The sequence below is a fragment of the Apodemus sylvaticus genome, chromosome 12, assembly GCF_947179515.1.
Source record: "Apodemus sylvaticus chromosome 12, mApoSyl1.1, whole genome shotgun sequence".
Lineage (NCBI taxonomy): Eukaryota > Metazoa > Chordata > Mammalia > Rodentia > Muridae > Apodemus > Apodemus sylvaticus.
The window spans coordinates 40,980,930-41,005,499 of NC_067483.1; the positions used below are offsets into that span (position 1 = coordinate 40,980,930).

Genomic DNA, 24,570 nt, shown 5'->3' on the forward strand with positions numbered 1-24,570 from the left:
ATGTGCACCATGTATGTGCCTGGTGCCCAAAATTGTTAGCTTCTGTTCTAGCTACCTTAAGTTCATCTGGTCTAGAAGAAGTTTTGGGTCCAGATTTGGTGGGGGGCCATTCCTCATATGTCTGCTGACTACACTCCAAACACTAAACAAAATATATCTACATTGGTCATTTTAATAAATATTTCCAGAGCGCCCTCAGCATTTTCTATCAGTCCTGCACCCTATCCACCATATTTAAACGTCAGGAACAGTTTGGGATCAGGAAGCTATGACATGAAGGAAACATTATGTAAAACAAAAAAGCTGTCCACTGCTGTACAATGGAAAACTGGATAATCTAATTAGTCATTCATATATGTTAGAACAAGAAACATCTTTCCCTTCTCAGCCACCAGACAGAATGTCAGAATCAACGAAAAGCAAGTCTTAAGAACCTCAGCACTAATGAACGACCTTGGTTGAGTCGGGGCAGTGGAGATGGCTATGGCGTCTTCTTTGAGAAGGGCCTTTGCAATTTCCCCTACTGAGATCATTTCTGGTATCTCGGTAAATCCACAAGTTCCGTTTCCTTGCTTGGAGTGAAGGAAGCAATCGCATCATGGTGACAGGCACATTTAGGACCGCGTGGTTATTCAGTGTTGGGAAAATCCTCCCTAAGGTGGAGGGGAGCCTAATTCCTCACAAACCGACCTGGAGAACTTTGAACTCCCGTGGGTCTCCAGAGTGACGGGAACGCAGTCTACCGCCTGACATACCGCGTGGGGACTGCCAGCCTCGGGACCTTCTGGCCTTCAGCCCACTCTCCCGCGCGTCCACCCGTCTACTCTCTTTTCTTGCCTTTTCTGAGCTCTCGGGTACTCAGGACACCTCGGCTCAGCTCGGCTCGGCCTCCTAACGTGACGTAACCCAAGAGAGGCCCACCCCTCCCGCGGCGTGACGTCATCACACCGCGCGGTCGCTGAGCTTGGAGCCTGGAGTTTACCACGGAGACAGCTCCGCAGCGGCTGGTCCGGGCGGCGGCGGCAGCAGCGCTCTGGCTGCTCAGCCGCCTGCGAGCCCCGCGCCCAGCACCTCCGCTCGGGCAGCCTGGGAGCCCTGGTGAGTGGGCGCTGCCCTGACACACCGCCTTTCCCTTCTGCCCTCAGCCGGGGGCGCGGCCTTTCCCCCAGCACTGGTACGCCCCCCCCCCTCCCGGGTCCGTAGGGGACGCGCTAGGGCGCTGCTGCAGGCATAGCACTGCGTCCGCAGCTTCTCCTGAGCAGCTGCCGCCCGCCCCGGGAGAAGGTTTAACCTGGAAGGAAAGAATTTAGCCGAGAAACAGTTAAGGGGACGTTTATTTAGCAAAGCTATACACTCCAAAAATTGGAGTGGGCTTCCTCCGAAGGTAGGTAGGAGTAGCGCATTGGGGTTTTATAGAAGTTTCTTGAGAGTATTAATGAGATGCAATGTATATTTATGCCTGGAGGTAAGATAACCCCCTTTCCTTCCCAAATTATAGTGGTCTTCACGTCCCCTTGTAAGGCATTCCCCCCCGCCCCAGCCCCAGCAATCTTGAAAAAAGCAAGGTGCGGGGTGGGATGTTTGGAAACTGCAACACATTGTAATGAAGCCGATGCCTTTTGAGGATGCAGACTCTTTAACGCGGTTATTGGCAATTTGTAAGGTATCCTGTGCCTTGGTTTCTGATATAGTGGAACATCACAAATAAAGATTTTGACCCTGGGGAGACTTAGTGCAGTCCCTCCTTAACCAGGAGACACAGCTAACACGATACTGTTGGATTTTCCATGATTGCCGCATATCTAACTCTTTGCCTACCTAGGTCTAATACTTGATGGTAAGCTTGGTGTTCTCAGGGGAGAACATCTGCCTGCCTGCCTCCGCCCTTCCCTCCCTCCCTTCCCCATCTCTTTCTTTTGTGCTACTTCTTCATTTTAGCCTTCTAGAATGATTCAGAATGGAACCCCTCTATTCACATATTAGCTGTTCTAGAATGTGTCTTTTCTGAAAGATGAATATATGGTCAGGCTTTGTGGGAATCTTCAGATACTTACTGAGAATTCAGCAAATCCCCAGTTTCTTGTATCTCACAATTGAAACTAGGTTGACTTAAGCAAACTTTTTTTTTTTTTTTTTTTTTGGTTTTTCGAGACAGGGTTTCTCTGTGTAGCCCTGGCTGTCCTGGAACTCACTCTGTAGACCAGGCTGGCCTCAGAACTCAGAAATCCCCCTGCTTCTGCCTCCCAAGTGCCGGGCCTAAAGGTGTGCACCACCACTGCCCAGCTTAAGCAAACTTTTTAAAAACAAAGAAACGTTTACTTTAGCAAATCTTCTTCTTCTTCTTTTTTTTTTTTTTGTTAAAATACATGTTGCAGAGTTGTTGGAGGGAGTGCTTTTGATGTGACTACTAAACAATAGATGGCAACTTAGAATCTCAGTTTTACTCTGAAGAAATTAAGATTGTGGACCTTGGAAGAATAGTTTCTTTTTTCCTTGGTTCAATTTAGAAAATTTTGCAGCCTCGAATAAAAGACTGTTTGCATAAGCACCTTCATTGCATTCCCCAGAAAGTGTTCTGAGGAGGAAAATCTCAGGGAGAAAGAATCTGAGGGAGGTGGATCTCTGAGTTCAAGACCAGCCCAGTCTATAGAATGAGTTCTAGGACAGCCAGGGCTACCCAGAGGAACCTTGTCTAAAACAAAACAAAACAAAACAAAAAAAAAAAAACAGAACAAAACAGAAAACAAAAGAAAGTAGAAAGAAATGAAAGGAAATTTAGCAAGTCACGAGGAGCAAAACAGTAAGTATGGTTAAAGTCTGTCCACTCAGAAAAGTATTCCTCATGTTGCCTTTCAGGTACATAATTATTCAACTGATACACGCAAGTGAACTTTGCAATTCTGATTATTCTCTGATATTCATAGGGAATTGGGTCCAGGAATCCATAGATACCAAAATCTGAGTGTGCTGGTCTTCTTAGGTTTGCTTTATGTTTTTGAGACAAGAGTCTCTTTATGGAGCCCCAGCTGGCCTGAAACTCATTCTGTAGACCAGGGTGAGCTCCAGCTTACAGCTACTTCTGTCTCCTGAGAGCCTGGATTGCAGGGGACATAGCACCACACCTGGCTCTGAAGTCTTGTAGAGTTAAATGCATAGTATTTGCATACACCTCACTGGATTACTTATCATGTCCAAAGTAGTAAACCTACTGTACTGTATTTGTGCTGGCTAGTTTTATGTCAGTGTGACAAAAGCTGTGGTCATCTGAGAGGAGGGAACCTTAAGATAATGCCTACAGAAGATCAAGCTGTAAGCAGTCAAACTGGTAGGGCATTTTTTAAATTAGTGATTGGTCTGAGAGGGCTTCTCTCACTTGCCACTCTTGGACTGGAGGCTTCTCTAAGAAAGTAGACTGAGCTTGTTGGTTGGTGGTGATGCACACCTTTAATCCCAGCACTTGGAAGGCAGAGGGAATCAGATCTCTGTTCCAAGCCAGCCTGGTCTGGTCTACAGGGTGTGCTCCAGGACAGCCAAGACTACACAGAGAAACCCTGGGTCAAAAAAACAAAAACAAAACAACAAAAACAACAAAAAAAAAAAAACAAGAAAAGAAAGTAGGAAGGAAGAAACAAACAAACAAACAAACAAGAAAAGGAAATTGAGCAAGCCACGAGGAGCAAATCAGTAAGCTACCCTGACACTGTCTCTGCACCATCTCCTACCTCCTGGAATATTAGTTCCTGCTTCTGCTCCCATCACTGGATTGTGACTCAGGATATGTAAGCCAAATAACCCTTTCCTTCCAAGTTGCTTTTTGGTCACAGTGTTTTATCACAGCAATAGTAATGCTAAGATAGTTTTCATTAGGGAAAATGATAAAAATCTCTACATATTCAAAATAATTTCTTGAGTTTTTCATATTTTGCTCCTTGCTTTGTTGAATCCAAAAATAAGGAACATGAAATTTGGAGAAAGAAGAGGTAACCTTTACTGGAGGTGGTGTTGGCCAGATTGTGGTGGTGCCAGGGTCAAAAGTAGTCTTTATTTGTGGAAGTTTGAGGTTAAGGAAGCCCTTTTAGTTCCTTAATTTGTAGAGCTAATTGTGTGTTTGGTTTCCTACTTCTTCATTATGGTCTTTTTCCCTTGTAGCTGCATTGTCCAAGAACTCCTCTCCTTTGTTCTTTCTCCGTAGTGCTTGATGGGCGGCATTATGGCCCCTAAAGACATAATGACAAACACTCACGCTAAGTCCATCCTCAACTCCATGAACTCCCTCAGGAAGAGCAATACCCTCTGTGATGTGACCTTGAGAGTGGAGCAGAAAGACTTCCCTGCCCATCGGATTGTGCTGGCTGCCTGCAGTGATTATTTCTGTGCCATGTTCACTAGTGAGGTAAATGCAAGTCATTGCTATGTAAGTGAAATTCACATTGTAACCTTGCAGTCCTCTCATTTCAAGGGACATAATAGCATGTGTTGGTGATTCATTTGTGGCATTTGTCAGCGAATTGGTCACCAGGATTAATCTTGCAGTCACTGTCCTGTGTGACTTCTGAAGGGACTGCTTAATCAAAGGGGATTTTTCCAACACACAGTCAAAAGTCAAAAGTATAGGAGCTCTTCCCTGTTAGAACTTCCAAACAAGTGCTTAATAAATAGAATAGAAATTTGAAACCAGATATAGTGGCTCACACTTAGAGTCCTGACAGTGGGAAGATCACCATAAATTTGAGGCCAGTCTAGGTTACAGGATAACACCCATGTGAAACCACTCAACAATGAAAAAAAAAAAAACAAAAGTCTGATAAACCAGTGAATCTGTATAATGTGTTAGTCAGATAGGTAAGCTCTGAATAAGACATGTGATGGCTTTCTCCTTTAAATCATCAATAATTGTAGAAAGTGAGTTCTACAATTGTTGTGCTACTGATGCAGATTTCAGGGTGACTTCCAACGAGAGGAAGAGGGGATTTAATAAATGACTCTGTGGTATTAACTTATCTTGGTGTGGTAGCACATGTCTGTAATGCCAGCCACTGGAAGGTGGAAATAGGATCAGGAGTTCAAGGCTGGCCTCGTGGTAAGACCCTGTCTCACAAAAGCAAGAGCAAGGGGTGTAGCTCAGTTAGTCTAATGCTTACCCAATATACAAAAAGCCACTAGGTTAAAACTGTTCTTGCCTACATACAGAGTTTGAGGTTATTTGGGACTATATGAGACATTTTCTCCAAAATCAAAATTACTTAAAAAAAAAAAAAAAGAGGGTCAGCAAGATGGTTCGTGCAAGTAAAGACACCTTCCATGAAACCTCACGGGCCAGATTCCAACCTGAGACCCACATGGTGGGGAAGGAAGGAAGCAGTGCGCATGCGGTGTGTGTGTGTGTGTGTGTGTGTGTGTGTGCGCACACATGTGTACACATACGTACGTACACATGAATGTATGTGCATGTTTGTCTGTGCCTTTCTTCTTTTATTCTTCTTAAAACAGAGCTTCTCTGGGTAGTCTTCGCTGTCCAGGAACTCACCCCACAGACCCGCCTACCTCTGCCTCCCAGGTGCTAGAATTAAAGGGATACACCACCATCTCCTGGCTTAAAAGTTTCTAAAAAGTAAAATTAAGAATATTTAAACTAGTATTTAAACTAGTCTTTATAAGTATTTTAAGTTTGAGGTCTGTGAGTAATTATTACATATTAAACTTAAACATATATCTGAATTATTTCGTTATGCTGGCTTTTTGTTTGTGTGTGCCTGCATGAATTTTATGTGCACATGTTTAAGGGCTCCAGAGGGCATCAGATGGCGCAGAGCTAGAGTTCGGGCATTGTGAACCACCTGATGTGGGTGCTGCAAGTGCTCGGCAGTCTCTGCAAGCCTCTGGTGGGGGTGTGCATCTGTTTTTGAGAAAGAGTCTTAACACCCAGATTGGCCTGAAATACTCCATCTTTCGACCTCAGCCTCCTCAAGTATGGAGAGTGTGGGTGTGTGTCATCATGCCTTGTTATGATAAGACTCTTTAAAAAGTATCTCTAACCACCAGTATTTTCTCTAGTTAATACCCATCACCAAAGGGCTAGGGAGATGGCTCAGTGGTCAAGAGCACTGGCTGTTCTTCCAGAGGATCCAGGGTCAATTCCCAGCACATTATGGGTCTAACTCCAGTTCCAGGAGATCTGACACCCTCACACAAGAGATACATGCAGACAAAATACCAATGTATATAAGGTAAAATAATGTTAAGAAAGTACCTGTCGATGTAATGAAGAAGTAGTTGCTAGAGCCAGATGAAAAGGGAAATATCTTGATAAGCAACTCTAGCAATTCTAGCTCTGGGCCATCTGATGCCCTATATTTATGGGCCCAGTTTCACTGCCATGTTTGTCATCCACCCTAGGGAAATATTGCCATTTCATTTTTCAGATGAAGGCTCTCAACAAATGCCTTGCCAAGGTCACATTGCTTTAGAACACTACATAAAAGTAGGCTTTGCCTCTATACCATGAGACTGTGAAAAATAATTCTTAATTCCCATGCTCAGTCATAAGGCTTGTAGGAGAAATAGAAAGCAGTCAGGCCATTCTGGCTAATTTAAAAATAAAACAGCACAAATCTCTAGCTTGTACTGTCTTTATGATGTCGGCCCCCAAAGCATCGGCATTTAGCTAAGTAGGGAATGTTAACCAGAAGTGCTGAGCATGAAATGGACTAAGATTGCCAGCTGCTAATCATCCTGCTAAAACAGGACATATCTGGTTTGCTGTCATCTTGGAGGCCGGCTGCCTGCACTGATTTCTCTACATTGAGACATTTTTAGAATCTTGAGGGGGAAAGCCCTCATTTCTTCTAATACATGATTCTTTCTTTCTCTGTTTCTTCCTTCTTTCTTTCCTTCTTTCCATCCTTCCTTCCTTTCTTCCTTTTTTTCCTCTTCTTTTTAAACAGGGATTTTCTGTGCCTGTTCTAGAACTCCCTCTGTAGACTAGGCTAGCCTTGAACTCAGATCCACCTGCCTCTGCCTCCAGAATACTGGAATTAAAGATGTGTGCCCCAACACCTGGCTAGGGATTGATTTGTTGTTGTTTGTTCTTTTGATTTTTTTGTTGTTATTGTTGTTTTTGTTTTCAGAAACAAGGTTTCTCTGTATAACAGAGCCCTGGCTGTCTTGGATTTGATTTGTAGACCAGGCCGGCCTGGAGTTCTGTCTTTGTCCTAGTCTCCCCACTCCCCCATGTTCAGGCAATAGAGAGGGATTGATATTTTTAAAGAATGTTTTTTGTTGTTGTTACTCTCTGGGCTGATGGAGAAATCAAGTATGACAAAGCCATTTAGTTAATAATGGAAGTACATGAGAGTGTTGTAATAGGAGTGTGTGTGTGTGTGTGTGTGTGTGTGTGTGTGCGCGTGCGTGTGCACATGTGGGTGTGAGTGTGCTAACCCATGTGAGGTTATGGTGAGCCCAGAGCTTGACATCACATGTCTTCCTTAACCCCTTCTCCGCCTCTCCACCTTACTTCTTTTTTTTTAAAGATTTATTTATTATTATATCTAAGTACACTGTAGCTGTCTTCAGACACACCAGAAGAGGGTGTCATATCTCATTACAGATCTCATTGGGCTGGAAGAGATGGCTAAACAGTTAAGAGCACTGACTGCTCTTCTGAAGGTTCCCAGGACCATGGGTGGTCCACCTTACTTTCTGAGACAAGGTCTCTCACTGAACCCTGTGCTTTCGAGAGTCATGGACTCTACATGTCTCTGCCCTAGGACTCTGAGATTTTACTACTGCATTTGCTTTTGATATCCGATGTCACTGCATAGCCTTAGAGCTGCTCTCGATCACTGCAGTCCTCTTGCCCCTCCCCCAAGCTCAGACAGTGTTAACGGAGGAGCTGCTTACAATGATCATTATGTTCTTTTTCTATCCAAATGTAGTCTGAGGGCAGATGAGAGGAATGTGGTGATCTTGGAGGAGGTTGTAGCTCTAAATCTCAGAGTCCTCATCTCATGAAATTCCATTGACTATTTCTGTTTTAGCCATCCATGGTAGAAAATTCCTACAACGCCATCTCTCAGAAGTCTGGGTTCTGAGGGTGGTTGTCTATAAGTTCAAAGATGGCTTAGGCTACAATGTGAAAACCAGGCCAGCCACATAGCATAAATCGTGTGTAGGAGAGGAAAGAAGAGAAGAGAGATAATGTTTTATCATAAAGGCACATGGACACTAGTGCTATGTTCATGAAACTTTTGTATTCTGTTCTTTTAAACATCTATGTTGGTTTTAATATGGAATCAGGTTAATTCTCTAGAAATTTTGATATTCTATTATTCACTCCTAGGGATATGGCCAAATGCCAATTTTATTTGAAAAAAAATTTTTTTTATTTGGTTTTTTCGAGACAGGGTTTCTCTGTATAGCCCTGGCTGTCCTGGAACTCACTCTGTAGACCAGGCTGGCCTCGAACTCAGAAATCTGCCTGCCTCGCCTCCCAGAGTGCTGGAATTACAGGTGTGCGCCACCACCACCACCACCCGGCTTTATTTGAAGATTATAAATACATGTCATATTTGCCAGATACAAATCAAATAAAATAGATTATAATTTAAATTTTTTTATAAAATTATTTTATGCTTATGAGTGTTTTACATGCATGTATGACTATTTCAAATGTGTGATCCTGGTATCTGTGGAGGTCAGAAAATGACTTGACCCCTGGAATTGGTGTTATGATTGTTTGCTGCAATGGGTGCTGGGAATTGAACCCAGGTCCTCTGGAAGAGCGACTAGTACCCTTTTCTGGTTTTGGTTTGTTTGTTTGTGAAACAGTTTGTCTGTGTAGCCCTGGCAATCCTGGAACTCATTCTGTAGACCAGGATGGCCTCAAACTCAAGAAATCTACTGCCTCTGCCTCCCGAGCGCTGGGATTAAGGGTGTGCCCCACCACTGCCCAGTGAGCAGCCAGTACTCTTAATCACTGAGCCATCTCTCCAGCCTCAGATTGTTGTTTTTAGAAGATGTGTATTTAATTAGTCCCAGCATCCCTTTAAGCTCTTAGACTTGGCTTCTGTCTTTACCTTATGTAATTAAAAGTACCATCCTTTCCTACCTCATGAATTTTCAGCTTTCAGAGAAGGGGAAGCCATATGTTGACATTCAAGGTTTAACTGCTTCTACCATGGAAATCCTGTTGGACTTCGTGTACACAGAAACAGTCCATGTGACAGTGGAGAATGTTCAAGAACTGCTCCCTGCAGCCTGTCTTCTCCAGCTGAAAGGTACAGACAGTAAAAGGTGTCTTTGTTTGTGACACATTAACCATGGAAGTGTTTTCATTGATGTATAATTAATCCAGAGACATTCCGAGATCAGTCTAGAAGCATGACATCTGAATCTTTGAGCATGGCAGATCAGATAGAGTCAAGAGCAATGCAAAAGAATACAGGAAGAGGGAAGATGGCATAAGGAAAGGGGATAACATTTGAAATGTAAATAAAGAAGATATCTAATAAACAAAAAAAGAATCTCTCCACATAAGAGTGTTTGGGTCTTGTAAAAGAAAACATTTTAATTTTTTCCATTTTTGAAAATATTGGAAGAGCCAGGTATGGTGGCTAACACTAATAATCCCAGCACTTAAGCTGAGATAAGAGGATTATGTAAGTTTGAAGCCAATTTAGTGTATAAAATGAAACTACATCTTAAAATGAACCAAAGAGGTGAAGAGATGGCTCAGTAGTTGAGAGCATGGACTGTTCTTCGGGAGAATACATGTTTGATTCCCAGCACCCACTGGTGGCTGACAACTATTTTAACTCTATTTCAGAGCACTTAATGCCGTCTTCTGGGCACCAAGCATGAAAATGGTACACAGATATACGTACTTTCAAAGCACCCATACACATAAACTAATTAAACTGAACCAAACAAAGCAGGATAGAAAATATAGGTGTTTCCTTGATACATACATATATACAAACTACATACATGCATATATATACATACATGTATACATACATAGTAAAAATTGTCAAGAAATTGATAATATTTCAATGTCTACATAGATAATCCTTATTTACTTTGTCATTTAATGTCTGTGTGCATGGAGAGGCTAGAGTAGTTTTTCTTATAAACCTTTTGTATCTTTAAGTCTGAATCACGTAAAATATCTTTTTAAGAGAATCTGTTTCTGTTTACTTTTTTAAATCTATTTTTAAGTATATGTTGTTATGCTCAAATATATGATCTCAGATGGCCACAGAGATCAGAAAAAGGTGTCGGAACCCTCAAACTGGAGTGACAGGCAGTGGTGGGATGCATTCTGGAAGCTGGGAACTGAACCTAGATCTTTAAGAGTAATAGTGCTTTTAACTGTTGAGCCATCTCTCTAGTCCCCTAGTTTGGTTTTGTATTTGGTTTTTGAAACAGGGTCTCACTATGTAACTGGCTATCTGAGAACTTGCTGGTCAGGTTGTCTTCTAACTCAAGGATATCCATCTGTTTCTGCCTCTGAAATGCTGGAATTAAAGGCATGCATTTCCATGTTTGCCTTAAAATATCTATTGAAAAGAAAATTTATACTAGGCAGTGGTTGTGCATGCCTTTAATTCCAGCCCTCAGGATGCAGAGACGGGTATATCTCTGTAAGTTGGAGACTGCCTGATCTTCAGAGCTAGGACAACCAGGGCTTCACAAAGAAACTCTGTCTCAAAAACACAGAACAAACAAAAATAAATAAATAAAATAAAATTTACCTTATACTTGAGAAGGAGAAATATCATGGACTATATGGGTAGACCATGTCTCAAATAAAAGTAAATAAAATAAATTTTAAATTGATGTATAGCAGTTAAAATATAATTTTCACTGCTTTAGAGATGGTCTACCTTCCACTTTCTAATTTTGTGTGTGTGTGTGTGTCTGTATGTGTCTGTGTGTGTGTGTGTGTGAGAGAGAGAGAGAGAGAGAGAGAGAGAGAGAGAGAGAGAGAGAGAAAGAGAGAGAGAGAGAGACCGACCGTGTTCCTTTTCTTTGTTTTGGCCTGCACTGTGTAGACAAGGCTGGCCCTGAATTGTATCCTAGTTGGTTCTAACTGTCTTCATGCCTCTGCCTCCTGTGTATTACAGTGTAGTCTAGACTGGCCTTGAGTGTATGATCCTTTGTTGACTCCTGAATACTGGGGTCTAGAGGCACAGACCCCTCTGTCCAGTCCTCCCTCTCTACCTGTCATGAGACTGAGGTGAAGTGGAGCACACTAAGCACAGGCTTCGAAAGTTAAATCAAGTTTATGGCAGGTATAGTGGCTCACCTTTAATCCCAGCAATCCAGAGAGATGCAGACAGATATTTGTGAGTTGAGACCATTCTAGTCTACACCGTGAGCTCTAGGGCTACATAGTAAGACTCTGCCTCAAAAACCAAACCAAACCAAACAAGACCTGAGTTCATGCACTGGACCTTTCCTTTTTCCAGTGCCAGGGATTGAGCCCAGGACCTTGCACATGCTAAGATGCTAGACAAATGCTGCTTTCTGTTAAGCTACAATCCAAACTTTTATTCTGAATTTCCCAAAGAATTATGGAATTGTTTTTCTTTACTGGAGTTTTAAAATAAGTTTGATGTAGGAGCTACAGAGATGGCTCTGTGGTTAAGAGTACTTGTCCTGCAGAAAACCTGTGTCCAGTTCCCTGCATTCACATGATGACTTACAACTGCTTTTAATTCCAGTTCCAAGGGACAAGTGTGACTCTCCTTGGACACTGCATGCCATGGTGCATTTACATACGTACAGACCTATTATTTATACACACAAGATAAAAACAAGTAAATCTTAAAAACAACTATCTAGAGTAAAAAAATAAAAACATATTAAACTAAGTTACTATTTTTAGATCGGTTCTAGAGGCTACGAGTTTGCAGCAGTCTGATGGTTCCTGAAGGTAGTTCCAATTTGCTACACTCATTTTAAAGGGCGAAGCAAGAATAAAGGGCTTACAGCCAGTGTTGAAATGCCTGAACCGTAAATTAAATGTTCTAATGCATGTGTTAAGGTGTAGAGCCAGGATTCCTCTGATAACATGTAGAAAAGATGTTAAGATCCAAGAATGGAAGGCCTCTTTACACTTGGCCAGTGTCCTGAAGTCTGTTCACTACTTGTGTTTGTCCTAGGTGTGAAACAAGCCTGCTGTGAGTTCTTAGAAAGTCAGCTGGATCCATCTAATTGCCTGGGTATCAGGGATTTTGCTGAAACCCACAATTGCGTTGACCTGATGCAAGCAGCTGAGGTTTTCAGCCAGAAGCATTTTCCTGAAGTGGTGCAGCATGAAGAGTTCATTCTCCTGAGTCAAGGAGAGGTGGAGAAGCTGATCAAGTGCGATGAGATTCAGGTACAGGTTTGGCTTGCTGCTACAGTTTCTTTAAAATTGGGCTATCACCAAAATTACAGAGCAGGACAGAGTGACTGTGTCTATATTAAGGCTTCAAATACCCATAATCAAATACCCATATCGGTGCCTAAAGTTTTAATTTATTTGTGTATCTATGGAGAAAAAAAAAATCTGCCCTGGTCCTTCATCAAATATCTGGATTCCAGCAGTAAATAATTAAATAAGCAGAAATTGTAAACAAAGTAAATTTTCTATGCAATACTGTTACGAGTTGACTGTGTAGTAGTGTTTTTTGTGTGTAGGTTTATAGTTAGGCTGAAGGTGGGAATGAAGAATCCAACAGATGTGTTGAAGCCTGTACTTTAATCTCCAGTGTACTAACTAGTTCTTTAGACAGTGGCTTCTAGGAAGATAGAGAGCCGAGTCCCACGTATTCCTTTTGAGTTTTATTTCTCCACTGAAATATATTACTGAGTGTCTGTTCCTCAGTTTATATAAGAGGTGCATTGGAACTTATTAGAATGGGTTTAATGCCTTGACATGCTATAGGAGAGTTTTAATTTTGCGGCCATCCAGGCATGCCAGTGCGTATCTGTAATCCCAGTATGCAAGAGGCTGAGATAGGAGGATCACAAGCTTGCCTAGGCAACAGTGAGACTGTCTCAGAAAAAAAAGCACCATAGGAGAAAAGAAATTCTGTGATGCACTTTGTGTAAACCATATGGTATCTGTTCTGATCGGCTACAAAACAGGTATGGATGTTACAAAGTAAAAGATGTTAAGTATACTTTTATAAAATTTTAGCCAATTTTTGCTGTACATTTTTCTTTTTTTCTTTTTCTTTTTTCTTTCTTTTTTACATTTTTCTTTAACAACTGTTATAAGATAAACTGATGAGAGCAGTTGGTAGTTGTTTGCACCTATAGAGAAAATATTCCCCAACTTTTATACCAACAGAGAGAGGCCCTGTTAGAGATGCTAATGTGTCAAAGGTGTGCTGGTCTTGTTCTCACCCCCCTGGTGCAGGACCTTGTCGCCTTTTGTAGACTTGTGAGGCCCGGCCACAAAGTGTAGTCTTCACATTTAGGAGCCAGTGGTTAGCTAGAAAGATATGACTCCTTTTTTATATTTATTATTATTATTTATTAATCTATTTCTTTTTTGCTTTTTCAAGACAGGGATTTCCTGTGTAGACCAGGCTAGATTTGAACTTAGGAATCCCCCTGCATCTGTTTCCCAGGTGCTAAGATAAAAGTTGTGTGCCACCATGCCTGTCATGGCTCTTTATGATTTGTCTGTGTATGAGAAGACACAGTGGTGATACTGCTGTTTATAGGAAATAGTACTTAGCATTTACTGTTGATTATTTTGTCAAAGGCTTATTGAGGACTTACAGGGAAAAATCCCTATCCCTGGGTGCATCTATTTCTGTCTCCCTCTTCCCACCTCCTCTTTTGATTATTTTGTGTTTCCACGTTAGAGTTTGGAATTGGTAAGTCTTGGGCATGGTAGGCAAGTACTGTGTCACTGAATCACCCTGGACCCAGCTCTACAGTGTCTGTCCTGTGGCATCCACCTCATGTGATCCTCACATCCTGCACTTATCAGAAACTGTGGCTCAGAGGTAGATAGAGCCAGGATTCAGATCCAGGCAAGCAGCTAGGTGTGATGTCACACGTCTGTATTCCAGCCTATGAGAGGCAGAGCTGTGAGGTTCAAAGTCATCCCAGACTGTGGAAGAAACCCTACTCAAACCAACAAAAGAAAGGAAAAGGAAAACTGTAAAAGCTGGGTATACTAGCTTGTGCTTATATTTCCATCACTTAGGCAGGATATTCAGTTTAAAACCTTCCTCTGCTACATATCGAGTACCAGACTAGCTTGAGCTATATGAAACCCTTACTCTAAGCAACAACAACAACAAGAAAAAAACCAGAAACAAATCAGGCCATCAATTCCCAAGGCCTTTCCCCCAAACCCATTAAGCTATGGGTTAGCTCACCACCTGGTGGCTGGTTTGCTTCTGACTGCCCTCATTAGGAAATCAGCACAGAAATCATTTATTTTGGACCTGTTATAGATTCTGGATAAAATAAGATGGACCAGAGAGAGCAAGTAGCTAGCCATATTCAGAGGCCAAGATGAAAAACAACTTGAGCATTCTCTTAGGTAGTTTTACTTCCTCATATATCAAGACTGGCTTTTGTTTTTTTGTTTTTCTGAAATGACAACAAAATTCTTTTGTTTTTTTTTTCCCTGTTCTGGAAACCAGCACAAAACTGGAACCAGATGTCTTGACTTCCAGTTGCTACATAGCTCTTCCTCTTACTAAATAAAACACTAGAGGCTAGGCTGTAATGCTAACACTGACAAACAATGGTAGCAGGATCAAGGGCTCGAGGCCTGTCTGTGTTCTGTGCGACACCATCTCAAACAACAGCATGCACAGACCCAGCAGCACGTAAACAGTAGGATGCAGTGTGTCATATGGCTAGAGCATCAACATAAGATTAAAACCATTAAAGATAGCAGTACATAGTACACAGGATTGTCCCAAGCATTAATTGGCAATGTCTTGTCTGATACATTAAAAAAAAAAACTTTGTGAAAAATATTTTCCCCATTATGAATCATTAACAGGTGCTGGGCGGTGGTGGTACATGCCTTTAATCCCAGCACTTGGGAGGCAGAGGCAGGCGGATTTCTAAGTTTGAGGCCAGCCTGGTCCTCAGAGTGAGTTTCGGGACAGCCAGGGCTACACAGAGAAACCCTGTCTTGAGAAAACAAAAAACAAACAACAACAAAAAGAATCATTAATAGGCATTTTCAGCATTTTCTCTAAAATTTTAATTTAGTTTTTTTAGACAAAAGAAAACAATATATTTTTTTTTTTTGTTTAGATTTTTCAAGACTGGGTTTCTCTGAGTAGCCCTGACCATCCTGGAACTCTGTAGACCAAGCTGGCCTTGAACTACAGAGATGCCTCTGCCTCCCCAGTGCTGGGACTTACACCATCTCCTGACTAGAAACATTTTCTTAAGAATAAATATCCTGCATCCTCCCCATCATCTCTGTAAGATGGACCACCTTGACTTCCCACACATGTCTCCAAGACTGCCACAACTGGAGTCTAGCCTGCTGTACAAAGAAGACTGGAACTGATCTTGCAACAGCAGTGTTTACAAACATCTCTTATTCCTGTCCTACTGGAAACATTTAAATGATATCCAGCTCTTCCTATGGTGCTTTCAGCAGCCTGGTGCTTACCTCAGACTCCGTCACCACCCACCCTTCTTCCTACCAGGCTGGTCAGCTAAAGTGTCCTCCGTGCCCGTTCTCTCTGCTCTAGGTCAGTTCTGACCTGTAGAGGATTGTTTAAGATGGACTAAATTTCCTCGCCTGGTCTGAAAGCCACTGGGCACGTTGCTGTCGGGTGCTGGAGCGTAGCCAGTACTGCTAAGGAGCTGAGCTCTGTTTTTGTTAAATGCCACTGCAGTGACAGAAAGTGCAGCTCTGGAGCTTCTAGGCCACTTGTGCTTGTCTTTTTTTTTTTTTTCTGACTTAGAGTGTTCTTGGGGATTTTGAGATAACATCTTATTCTGTATCCCTGGCTAGCCCTGAACTCACTATGTGGGCAATCCTCCTGCTTCAACCCTCCAAGTGCTGGAATATTCAGTGTGTGCCGCTACTTCTGACCCTTTGAGTACTCTCTTTTTATTCTTCTGGGTTATTTGCTATTCCTCCATCAGATTTCGGCTTGCTACTTGAGACTTTTCCTGACTCACTAGAAATGAAGAAATTTCCTGTTATTTTTTATCTCATAGCTCTGCTACTTCCCTATATAATTTTAATTACAACAAGATTATACTAATTGATAATTGGTAGCACTTACTTACAATCCCAGCACTTGGAAGGATAAGATAGGTGGATAAGGTGAAGGCAGAGTCTAGCCTATAGGGACTGGACTTGATTTGTTATCGTCAGTGAAGTTAAAAATTTATAAAATGAAAGAACATATCCAAACGTTTCTGCTTTCCATAGTACCAAAGTTCCTGGGAAAGGTGTGCAAGGTATATTGGTTTGCTTTCATGCAGTCACAGTCAACAGTTCAAAAGAAGCCTCAGGTTACATATGCCCAGAGACTGCTGAGAGAACATGGGGCCTGCACTGAGGTGGCTGCCTTTGGAAAGTCCTAGGTCTTATTGTACCCATCGCTCTTCTAGTGGCAAAATACATATGTTAGAGAGTGTTTCTTCCTTTATCTGTTTATCATGCATAATCTAAGTTCCCCAAAGACCTGAATCTGCATGTCAAAACAGCACAGAATCTAACACACTAGTTTAAATGCTGACTCGCCATACTTTGAAAGCTGAAGTGTTAATTATGATGATAAAGTGAAGTTCTTGCTTCAGGGCAACTATGAATAAAAGGATAACAGATTTCCTCTCCCATGTTTACTAAAGTTGTAGAAATGACCAGACAAAAATTCAAGAGTGGATGCAGTTCTGAAAGGAAGGCCAACATGTGACTCATCATTTATTAAATACTATCTTAGTTACTTTTAAATTGCATATAATTCTCTTCCTGTATCTGAAAAGATTGTTTTCCTAGAACTTCCATATTTCTGGAAATGGGAAATAACAGTAATGGAGGATGGGGAGCACAGAGGAGAAAGTCAGCATGGCTGCTTCTAGTTTGTGGGAAACCTTTTCACTGGGAAAGTAAAAGTCCGTGACGTGCAATTCCACATTACTAGGTGGACTCTGAAGAGCCCGTCTTTGAGGCTGTTATCAACTGGGTGAAGCATGCCAAGAAGGAGCGAGAAGAGGCTTTACCCGACCTCTTACAGTACGTCCGCATGCCCCTGCTGACCCCCAGGTACATCACAGATGTGATCGATGCTGAGGTGAGTCACTTAGGCACTCGGCATCCAGAAACTCCACTGATACCACAGCCTCGTTCTCCATAGCCAGCACCTTTAATGTGGGCAGTCACCTGGTTCCCTTCAGCAGGAATGGTAGAGAGAGAACTGGGAACATTCTGGGCATAAGAAATGTTTATTGCTTGGCAAGTCAGTCCTTTGTCAGAAATGAAAATCCATAATTTAATTTAGTTTTGCACTGTGTTGTCTTTTTGTTTTATGTGCCTTTGAATGTTTTATAAAAAACTGTACCAGTCTCTGTTAAACATAAATTGTTATAATTGCTCTGAAAACAAGAGACAGAAGTTGCTTTGTGTATCAAAGTAACTTCTAGTAAGTCATACACACATGCACACACACACACACACACACACACACACACACACACAAGCTGTTTACAAAGTTACATTTGGAGAAACAGTAGAAGTGGAGACTACAGATCTAGAACAGCTAAGCTGTCACCAGCTCTCAGTCTAGCTGGGCTCAGAAGTGGGTATCAGCGCCTGGAGAAAGAACAGGCCTTGAGAAGAGCCTGCTGTCCAGTAGAACCCATCCCAGCGAGGAGCCATGCAGAGACCTTACGGTTTGTAGGACCGTTTCTCTGAACTTGAGAGCAAACACAGAGTGGAGGTAGATGATAATACAGAGAGCTATTTTCTATGTAGGTGCATGTGTATATGTGCACATATGCATGTACATGTAGGCCAGAGGTCAATCTTTGTGCTGTTCCTCAGACATCCAACTTGGTTTTTGAGATATAGTCTCTTATTGATTGGCCCAGAGTTTCTGATTGGGCTGGCAATATGCCCAGGGACCTGCCTGTCTGTCTATCCACTAGTAGGGGCAGGTAAGGGCTACCATGTCTAGCTTTTTATGTGGTTTGTTGCAACAGAACTTGGGTCATCATGCTTACATGGCAAGGACTTTACCAAAGTGAGCCATCTCTCCCACCCATCTAGAGCACCACTGGATATAGATGTGGAAGCTGGACTAACGGTGAATGCATGCCTATAACTCGACACTTGGGAGATAAATGCAGGAACATCAGATGTTGAAAGTTATCCTACTATGCCCTTTTGTAAGTTTGAGACCAACCTGGGCTACAGGAGAACCTGTCAGAAAGAAAGGATGAAAAGGGGGAAGAAGAGGAGAACAAAGAAGGGAAGGAGAGAGAGCTTTGGGGATATTATTTCAGAGAAGACATTTTTCCAAGGAGAGTGTGTGCCTGTCTTTTTTTGTTGTTGTTCTTTTGTTTTGTTTTGTTTTTCCAGACAGGGTTATAGCCCTGTATAGCCCTGGCTGTCCTGGAACTCACTCTGTAGACCAGGCTGGCCTTGAACTCAGAAACCTGCCTGTCTCTGCCTCCCAGAGTGCTGGGATTACAGGCGTGTGCCATCACCGTCTGGCAGTGTCTTTTTGAGACAGTGTCTCCCTCCAGATCATCCCAGCCTAGAAGTCAGTATGTAGCCCTGAGCTGGCCTGAAGTCTCAGAAATCCTTTAATATCAGCCTGCCAAGTACTGGAGTTGCAGATGCGAAGCCAGCGTGCTCCGCCCCCTTGAGGGTCGTGCTAGTCCTTATGTACAGAAACTGCTTTTTTATGTGTGTCATCTGTTACGGCACTAGAAGTGGCCGGTCCCCTTCTGTCCTGTCTTTCAGCCTTTCATCCGCTGTAGTTTACAGTGCAGGGATCTTGTTGATGAAGCAAAGAAGTTTCACCTGAGGCCTGAACTTCGGAGTCAGATGCAAGGACCCAGGACGAGAGCCCGTCTAGGTAAGCGGGTATTCCTGGCAGAATGAGGGGTGTCTTTCAACTCCTCTTTGAGATGGTATGATGAGTTAGAAATAACATCTGTAATGCATACAGTAGACTTGTTTTAGACCTGCTTTAATCTCTTTAGACAGGTAGCTGCCGGCCTTTATTTCCTGTAGTTTGAGAGTGTCTCTATGGCACATAACTATTGGAGATTAAGTTAGATAGAGAGAAAAAGATTCTACAAATTATCATAAATTACATAACATTAAATTTCTATTTCAGCATTTAAACAAAGGGCTTGGAGCTGGGGCTGTAGCTCAGTTAGAGTGCTTTCCTAGCCCTGAGTTCACGCCCTAGCACAACCTAAGTGGGGTGTGGTGGTAAATGCCTGTAATCGGGAAGTAGAGGCAGGAAGATTGAGTTCATCCTTGGGCACATAAGTTAGAAGCCAGCGTGATAGACTGTCTCAAACAAAGTTTTAAAACCTCAGGGCTTTTGACAGTCACATATCATAGGTAAAATCCTGACCTGTGAGGCCAGAGTTGTGGTACAGATTTCTGACTTACTACTTAACCTTAGACAGGAAGTTTATTCTGTCTGCCTCATATGCTTTATCTGTGAAATGGGAAGCAACTTAACATTCAGGTCTAAGAAAGTTACCACAGTTAAATGAAGAAATTTAGGAAAAGTCTAGAAATAGTTACTGTCAAGTAAATGCTACCTATGTGAGCAAACAGACAGAGGTTCAAACCTAAGCCCTGCTAGTGGCTAACTGATGATCCTAACTGGATATGGTGGCACAGAGCACTAATCCCAGCACTTAGGAGACCTAATCAGGTTGAGCTATGTGAGTGCCAGGCCAACCTGGTCCAGATAGTGAGTTCTAGAGCATCCAGGGCTAAATAGTAGATAGATCCTGTCTCAAATAGCCCCTGTCTCAAATAAATAAATAATGTTTTTGTCTTAATTTATTTTTGGGGGGTCGGCATTTGGTTTTTTTGAGACAGGGTATCTCTGTATAGCCCTGGCTGTCCTGGAACTCACTCTGTAGACCAGGCTGCTCTCGAACTCAGAAATCCGCCTGCCTCTGCCTCCCAGAGTGCTGGGATTACAGGTGTGCGCCACCACTGCCCGGCTGATGTTTTTGTTTTAAAAAGACACTTATTTGATTCTATGCTTTTACCCCTAAAATGAGGCTCAGTTTCTTCTAAGTGGGGCTAGAGAGATGGCTCAGCGGGTAAGAGTACTGACTACTCTTCTGAAGGTCCTGAGTTCAAATCCCAGCAAGCACGTGGTGGCTAGAGATCTGACTCCCTCTTCTGGAGTGTCTGAAGACAGCTACAGTGTACTTACATATAATAAATAAATAAATCTTTTGAAAAAAGAAAGATTAAAAAAAAGTTTCTTCTGAGTGGGTTGTTGGGAGAATTGAATTGGAACATAGATAAGATACCTACCTAGCTGGCACAGAGTAAAGACCTATTTTTATCTTGGTCCCTATTATTTCTCTGTCAAAAGAAGACAGAGGCGGTGGTGGCGCACGCCTTTAGTCCCAGCACTTAGGGGGCAGAAGCAGGCGGATTTCTGAGTTCGAGGTCAGCCTAGTCTACAGAGTGAGTTCCAGGACAGCCAGGGCTACACAGAGAAACCCTGTCTCGAAAAAACAAACAAAAAAGAACCTTCCTGCCACTGTGTAAAACTATTTTGTAGATTATCATTTATTCTATATATGTGAGGTGACACTTCATTTAGTTTTTTTTAAGAATTTATTTTTTTATTTTATATGTTTGAGTGTTTGCCTGCTTGCATGTCTGTGTACTACATGTGTGCAGTGCCCACAAAGGTCAGAAGATGACATTAGATCCCCTGGAACTGGAGTTCCAGATTGTTATGAGCCACCGTGTGGGTTCTAGGAACAGAGTCTTAGCCATGGAACTGTCTCATCAGCCCCCAATGCTTTATCATTATTTCCTTTCTTATTTTTGATTTTAGAGTTAATGTATATTAGACTATTCATAATCAATTGTCTATTGATAGAGGAGTAATCAGTTTTTTTTCAGTTTTTTTCTTGTTTTGTTTTTAAGATCTCTTTTATTCTTGTGTATTTGTTTGTGTTTATATGAGTTTCCGAAGGGACCAGATCTCCTGGAGCAGAGTTATATGCTATAACGAGCCACCTGGGTACTAGGAACCAAACCTCCTCTGCAAAGATAGTATGAACTTTTAACCACTGAACCATCTCTGTGGCTCTCTTTGCTGTTGTTTTTAATGAAATTCTTCCCATTTTAAATATTTTTATTTTTTTTCTAATATGTGAGTGTTTTGCCTGAACGGAGGGTGTATGTGCACCATGGAGGCCAGAAGAGGCTGTCGGCTCCCCATAGAACCGGAGCTACGGAGAATTGTGAGCCACCAAATGGGTGCTGGGAATCAAACTTCTTTCCTCTGGAAGAGCAGCCAGTGCACTGAATCACTGAGCCATCTCTCCAGTCCTGCCTACTTCCGGGGTTTTTAGTGTCACCCATACTGTATGTTTAATATTAAAATATATAGAAGCAAAAAATTATAAATCACCCCAAATTCTACCACACAGAAATATATTTAGAGAAAGAGGAGAGGTAGAAAAAAGAATCGGGGCTTGAGAAATGGTTCAGGAGTTGAGAACACTGGCTGCTCACATCAGGAGATTCACTACAGTCTGTACCTCCAGTTCAGGGGACATGAGATCCTTTTCTGGTCCCCAAAGACACATGCACACTTGTACATTTAAACTCACACAGGAACACATACATAAATTAAAAACACACATAAAGAATTGTTAGGAAAGGTATTAATTCCTACAGTATGACAAAATGTGATCTGTATATCATGTACTATATACAAAAATATAGGTCGACACATATAGATTAAGGAATAAAGTGTGAAGACAGAAGTTACAGGAAAATATTTGCATAATTTCCAGAGCAGATCCATTTTTGGTTTGGTTTGGCTTAGGGAATTTGTTTTGTTGTTTTTAGGTAGGCTATTACACTGTAGTCCAGGCTAGCCTAGAATTCATTGTGTAAACTAGGTTGACCTTGAACCCAAATGACCTGGCCGTGGTCTTCTAAATTCCAGGATTATAGTCATGAGTCACCACAGCCATTTCCTTTTTTTAAAAAAAATTATAATATATGGCAACCATTTTCTAATCATACAAATAGTATTAAACGTGTTCATATTGCTGAGCCCAGGTGAAATTATGTAAACCATGTACTGCCTTTATCCTAAGTGTCTTGGTGGAATGTGTTAGGAGTATAATCACCATTATATTCAATATATAAGACTGAGTATATTGACCAAAAATTGTTGCTGTTTCCAAAAAGAAGTTATACAACCCAAGTTCGTCCTGTAGAGGAGACTGACTGAGTAGATTACAGTATAGCCATGCCATGCGGGGTGTGGCTCCAGGGAAGACATGGAGTCGTGTGTGCACAGCTGGGGCTTCTCTCCCTTTTTCCTTTGTCTATTACGTATTGAGCACAGTGGTGGGAGGACATCACATAGACCACAGTGTGTCTGTCACAGGCTTGGTGGTAAATGCCTTTATGCCCTTACCTGCTGAGTCGGCTCATTATCCTCAGCTTTTTCCTTTTCTCTTTCTGTCTCTCTGTTTCTGTCTGTCTCTCTCTGTCTCTTTTGAATAGAATCGTGCACTGTAGCCCAAACTGACCTAAAGTTCTTTTTTTTTTTTTTTTTTTTTTTTTTTTTTTTGGTGTTTTGGACTTAGTTTTTTTCAAGACAGGGTTTCTCTGTATAGCCCTGGCTGTCCTGGAACTCACTCTGTAGACCAAGCTGGCCTCGAACTCGAAATCCGCCTGCCTCTGTCTCCCAGAGTGCTGGGATTACAGGCATGCGCCACCACCGCCCAGCTGACCTAAAGTTCTTAATTCTCTTGTATCATTTTCTTAAGTATCTGGGCTAGGCACCAAGCTGTGCTGGCTGGGCATATAAAGGAAAAAAATCATTTTTGAAAATGGGCAAGTGCTAGGCACATAACTCTATGATGGAAGGCCTGCCTCCAGGGGAGCCTCTAGTTGGTCCTCAGCCCTTAAAAGGCAAGAGCTCTTGAATTCTTATTGGTAGAAGCAGAGACCCACCACTCAGCCTTTACAGCATTACTCTGCAGGTGGGGTTGCTCGGGCATCTTAGCAGTTTGTTTAGTTCACACACCTCAGCATAAGTCCCATAAACATGCACTTAACCTTTGTTGTCTTAAAAATAAAGTCTAGGGTCTATAGCTCAAAGATAGTGAGCTTCTAGAAGAGGGTATAAGGCAGGGAGATGGCACTAAGTGGCATGTGTGTCAGTAGACCTCTATCCTAATTTTATATATTTATATCACGGATTATTTTCATTTTTATCTTTTGTAGGGATCAGCCTGAGGCATGTTAGCCAAGTGCTGTTGCACTGAGCTGTGTTCCTCACTTCTCTTCCTGGTTCTGTAAACTCTAGAAACCTGCTGTGTAGACTTGTTATCTTCCTCTGAGCCACAGCTTATAGCTATGTAAAGTGGGTTAAGTCCACACACTAGGGCACTGTCCAAGACAGAAGGCATGTTTTTTTTTTTTTACATAATAACATTCATTAATTGCTTATTAACTGAGCTAAAGCCAATGAACATTTTTATGAGCCAGAAAATGCAGAAGTTTCCCTAAAGGTTAATTGTCTGTATTTCTTTATTTTGCAGATCAGAAAACTATTTTCTGATGTTAAGGAATTAGACTTACTTTTATGCAATTCATAGTTTTAAAAAAAATGCTGACATTAGCTTTGACTAGATTGATTGTGGCTTTTTAAGGGCATGCACCAGCTTACACATTAATCTTGTCCGGTGCCCTGGCATACACCTGTAATCTCAGATACTCATGAGGCTAGTGCAGGAAGGATTTTAATTTTGTGATCAGACTGGTCTACCAAGTAAATTCAGACACTCTCAAGATGAAAGCTCAGAAATAACTGGGGAGTTAGTTCAGTGAGAGCACTTGCCTAGCGTATGAGAGCCAGGGTGCAATTCCTGAGTAACAAAAAGGAAGATAGGAATCATCTGACAATAGGTGTGGGGGTGCATATTAATTCCACTGAGAGGGCAGAGGCTGCTGGATCTGTCTGGATTTTAGACAAGCCTGGTCAACATAATGAATTCCAGACCAGCTAGAACTATATAGAGAGACCTGTTATCAAAAACAAACAAAAACCAGCAATAAAACCCACCTGGCATAGTAGTACATGCTTCTATTTCTAGTACCTGAGATGTTGAAGCAGGGAAAAAAATCACAAGTTTGGGGCTGTTCTGTATCCCTAGACCACGTCCATCTTCCCCCTTCTACCTCCTCTCAAAAGAAAAGGTGTTGTTACTGGTGAATGCTGGAACTTACTGAAGCTTACTTTGTTAGCGGTCTTATCTTTTGGTTGTGAGCCTAGCCTTTAACAGCTAAGCCATCTCTAAAACCTGGGAGCAGTCTGTCAAAAT

The 24,570-nt window shown here is 42.0% G+C and overlaps 1 protein-coding gene across 2 annotated transcripts in view; it reads left to right on the top strand.

The window, feature by feature from the left end:
* Positions 1–959: 959 nt before the first annotated feature.
* Positions 960–24,570, top strand: part of Klhl12 (kelch like family member 12) — a 31,855-nt gene continuing 8,244 nt past the window's right edge. Inside the window, exons 1-6 of one of the 2 annotated variants that reach the window (XM_052200565.1) lie at positions 960–1,098; positions 4,193–4,393; positions 9,122–9,275; positions 12,165–12,382; positions 17,139–17,288; positions 18,962–19,076. In XM_052200565.1, coding sequence (XP_052056525.1) covers positions 4,199–4,393; positions 9,122–9,275; positions 12,165–12,382; positions 17,139–17,288; positions 18,962–19,076 — 832 coding nt within the window. In that variant the 5' untranslated portion in view covers positions 960–1,098; positions 4,193–4,198. Of the gene's footprint in view, positions 1,175–4,192; positions 4,394–9,121; positions 9,276–12,164; positions 12,383–17,138; positions 17,289–18,961; positions 19,077–24,570 lie in introns of both variants that reach the window. The other variant, XM_052200564.1, reaches the window with a different exon arrangement.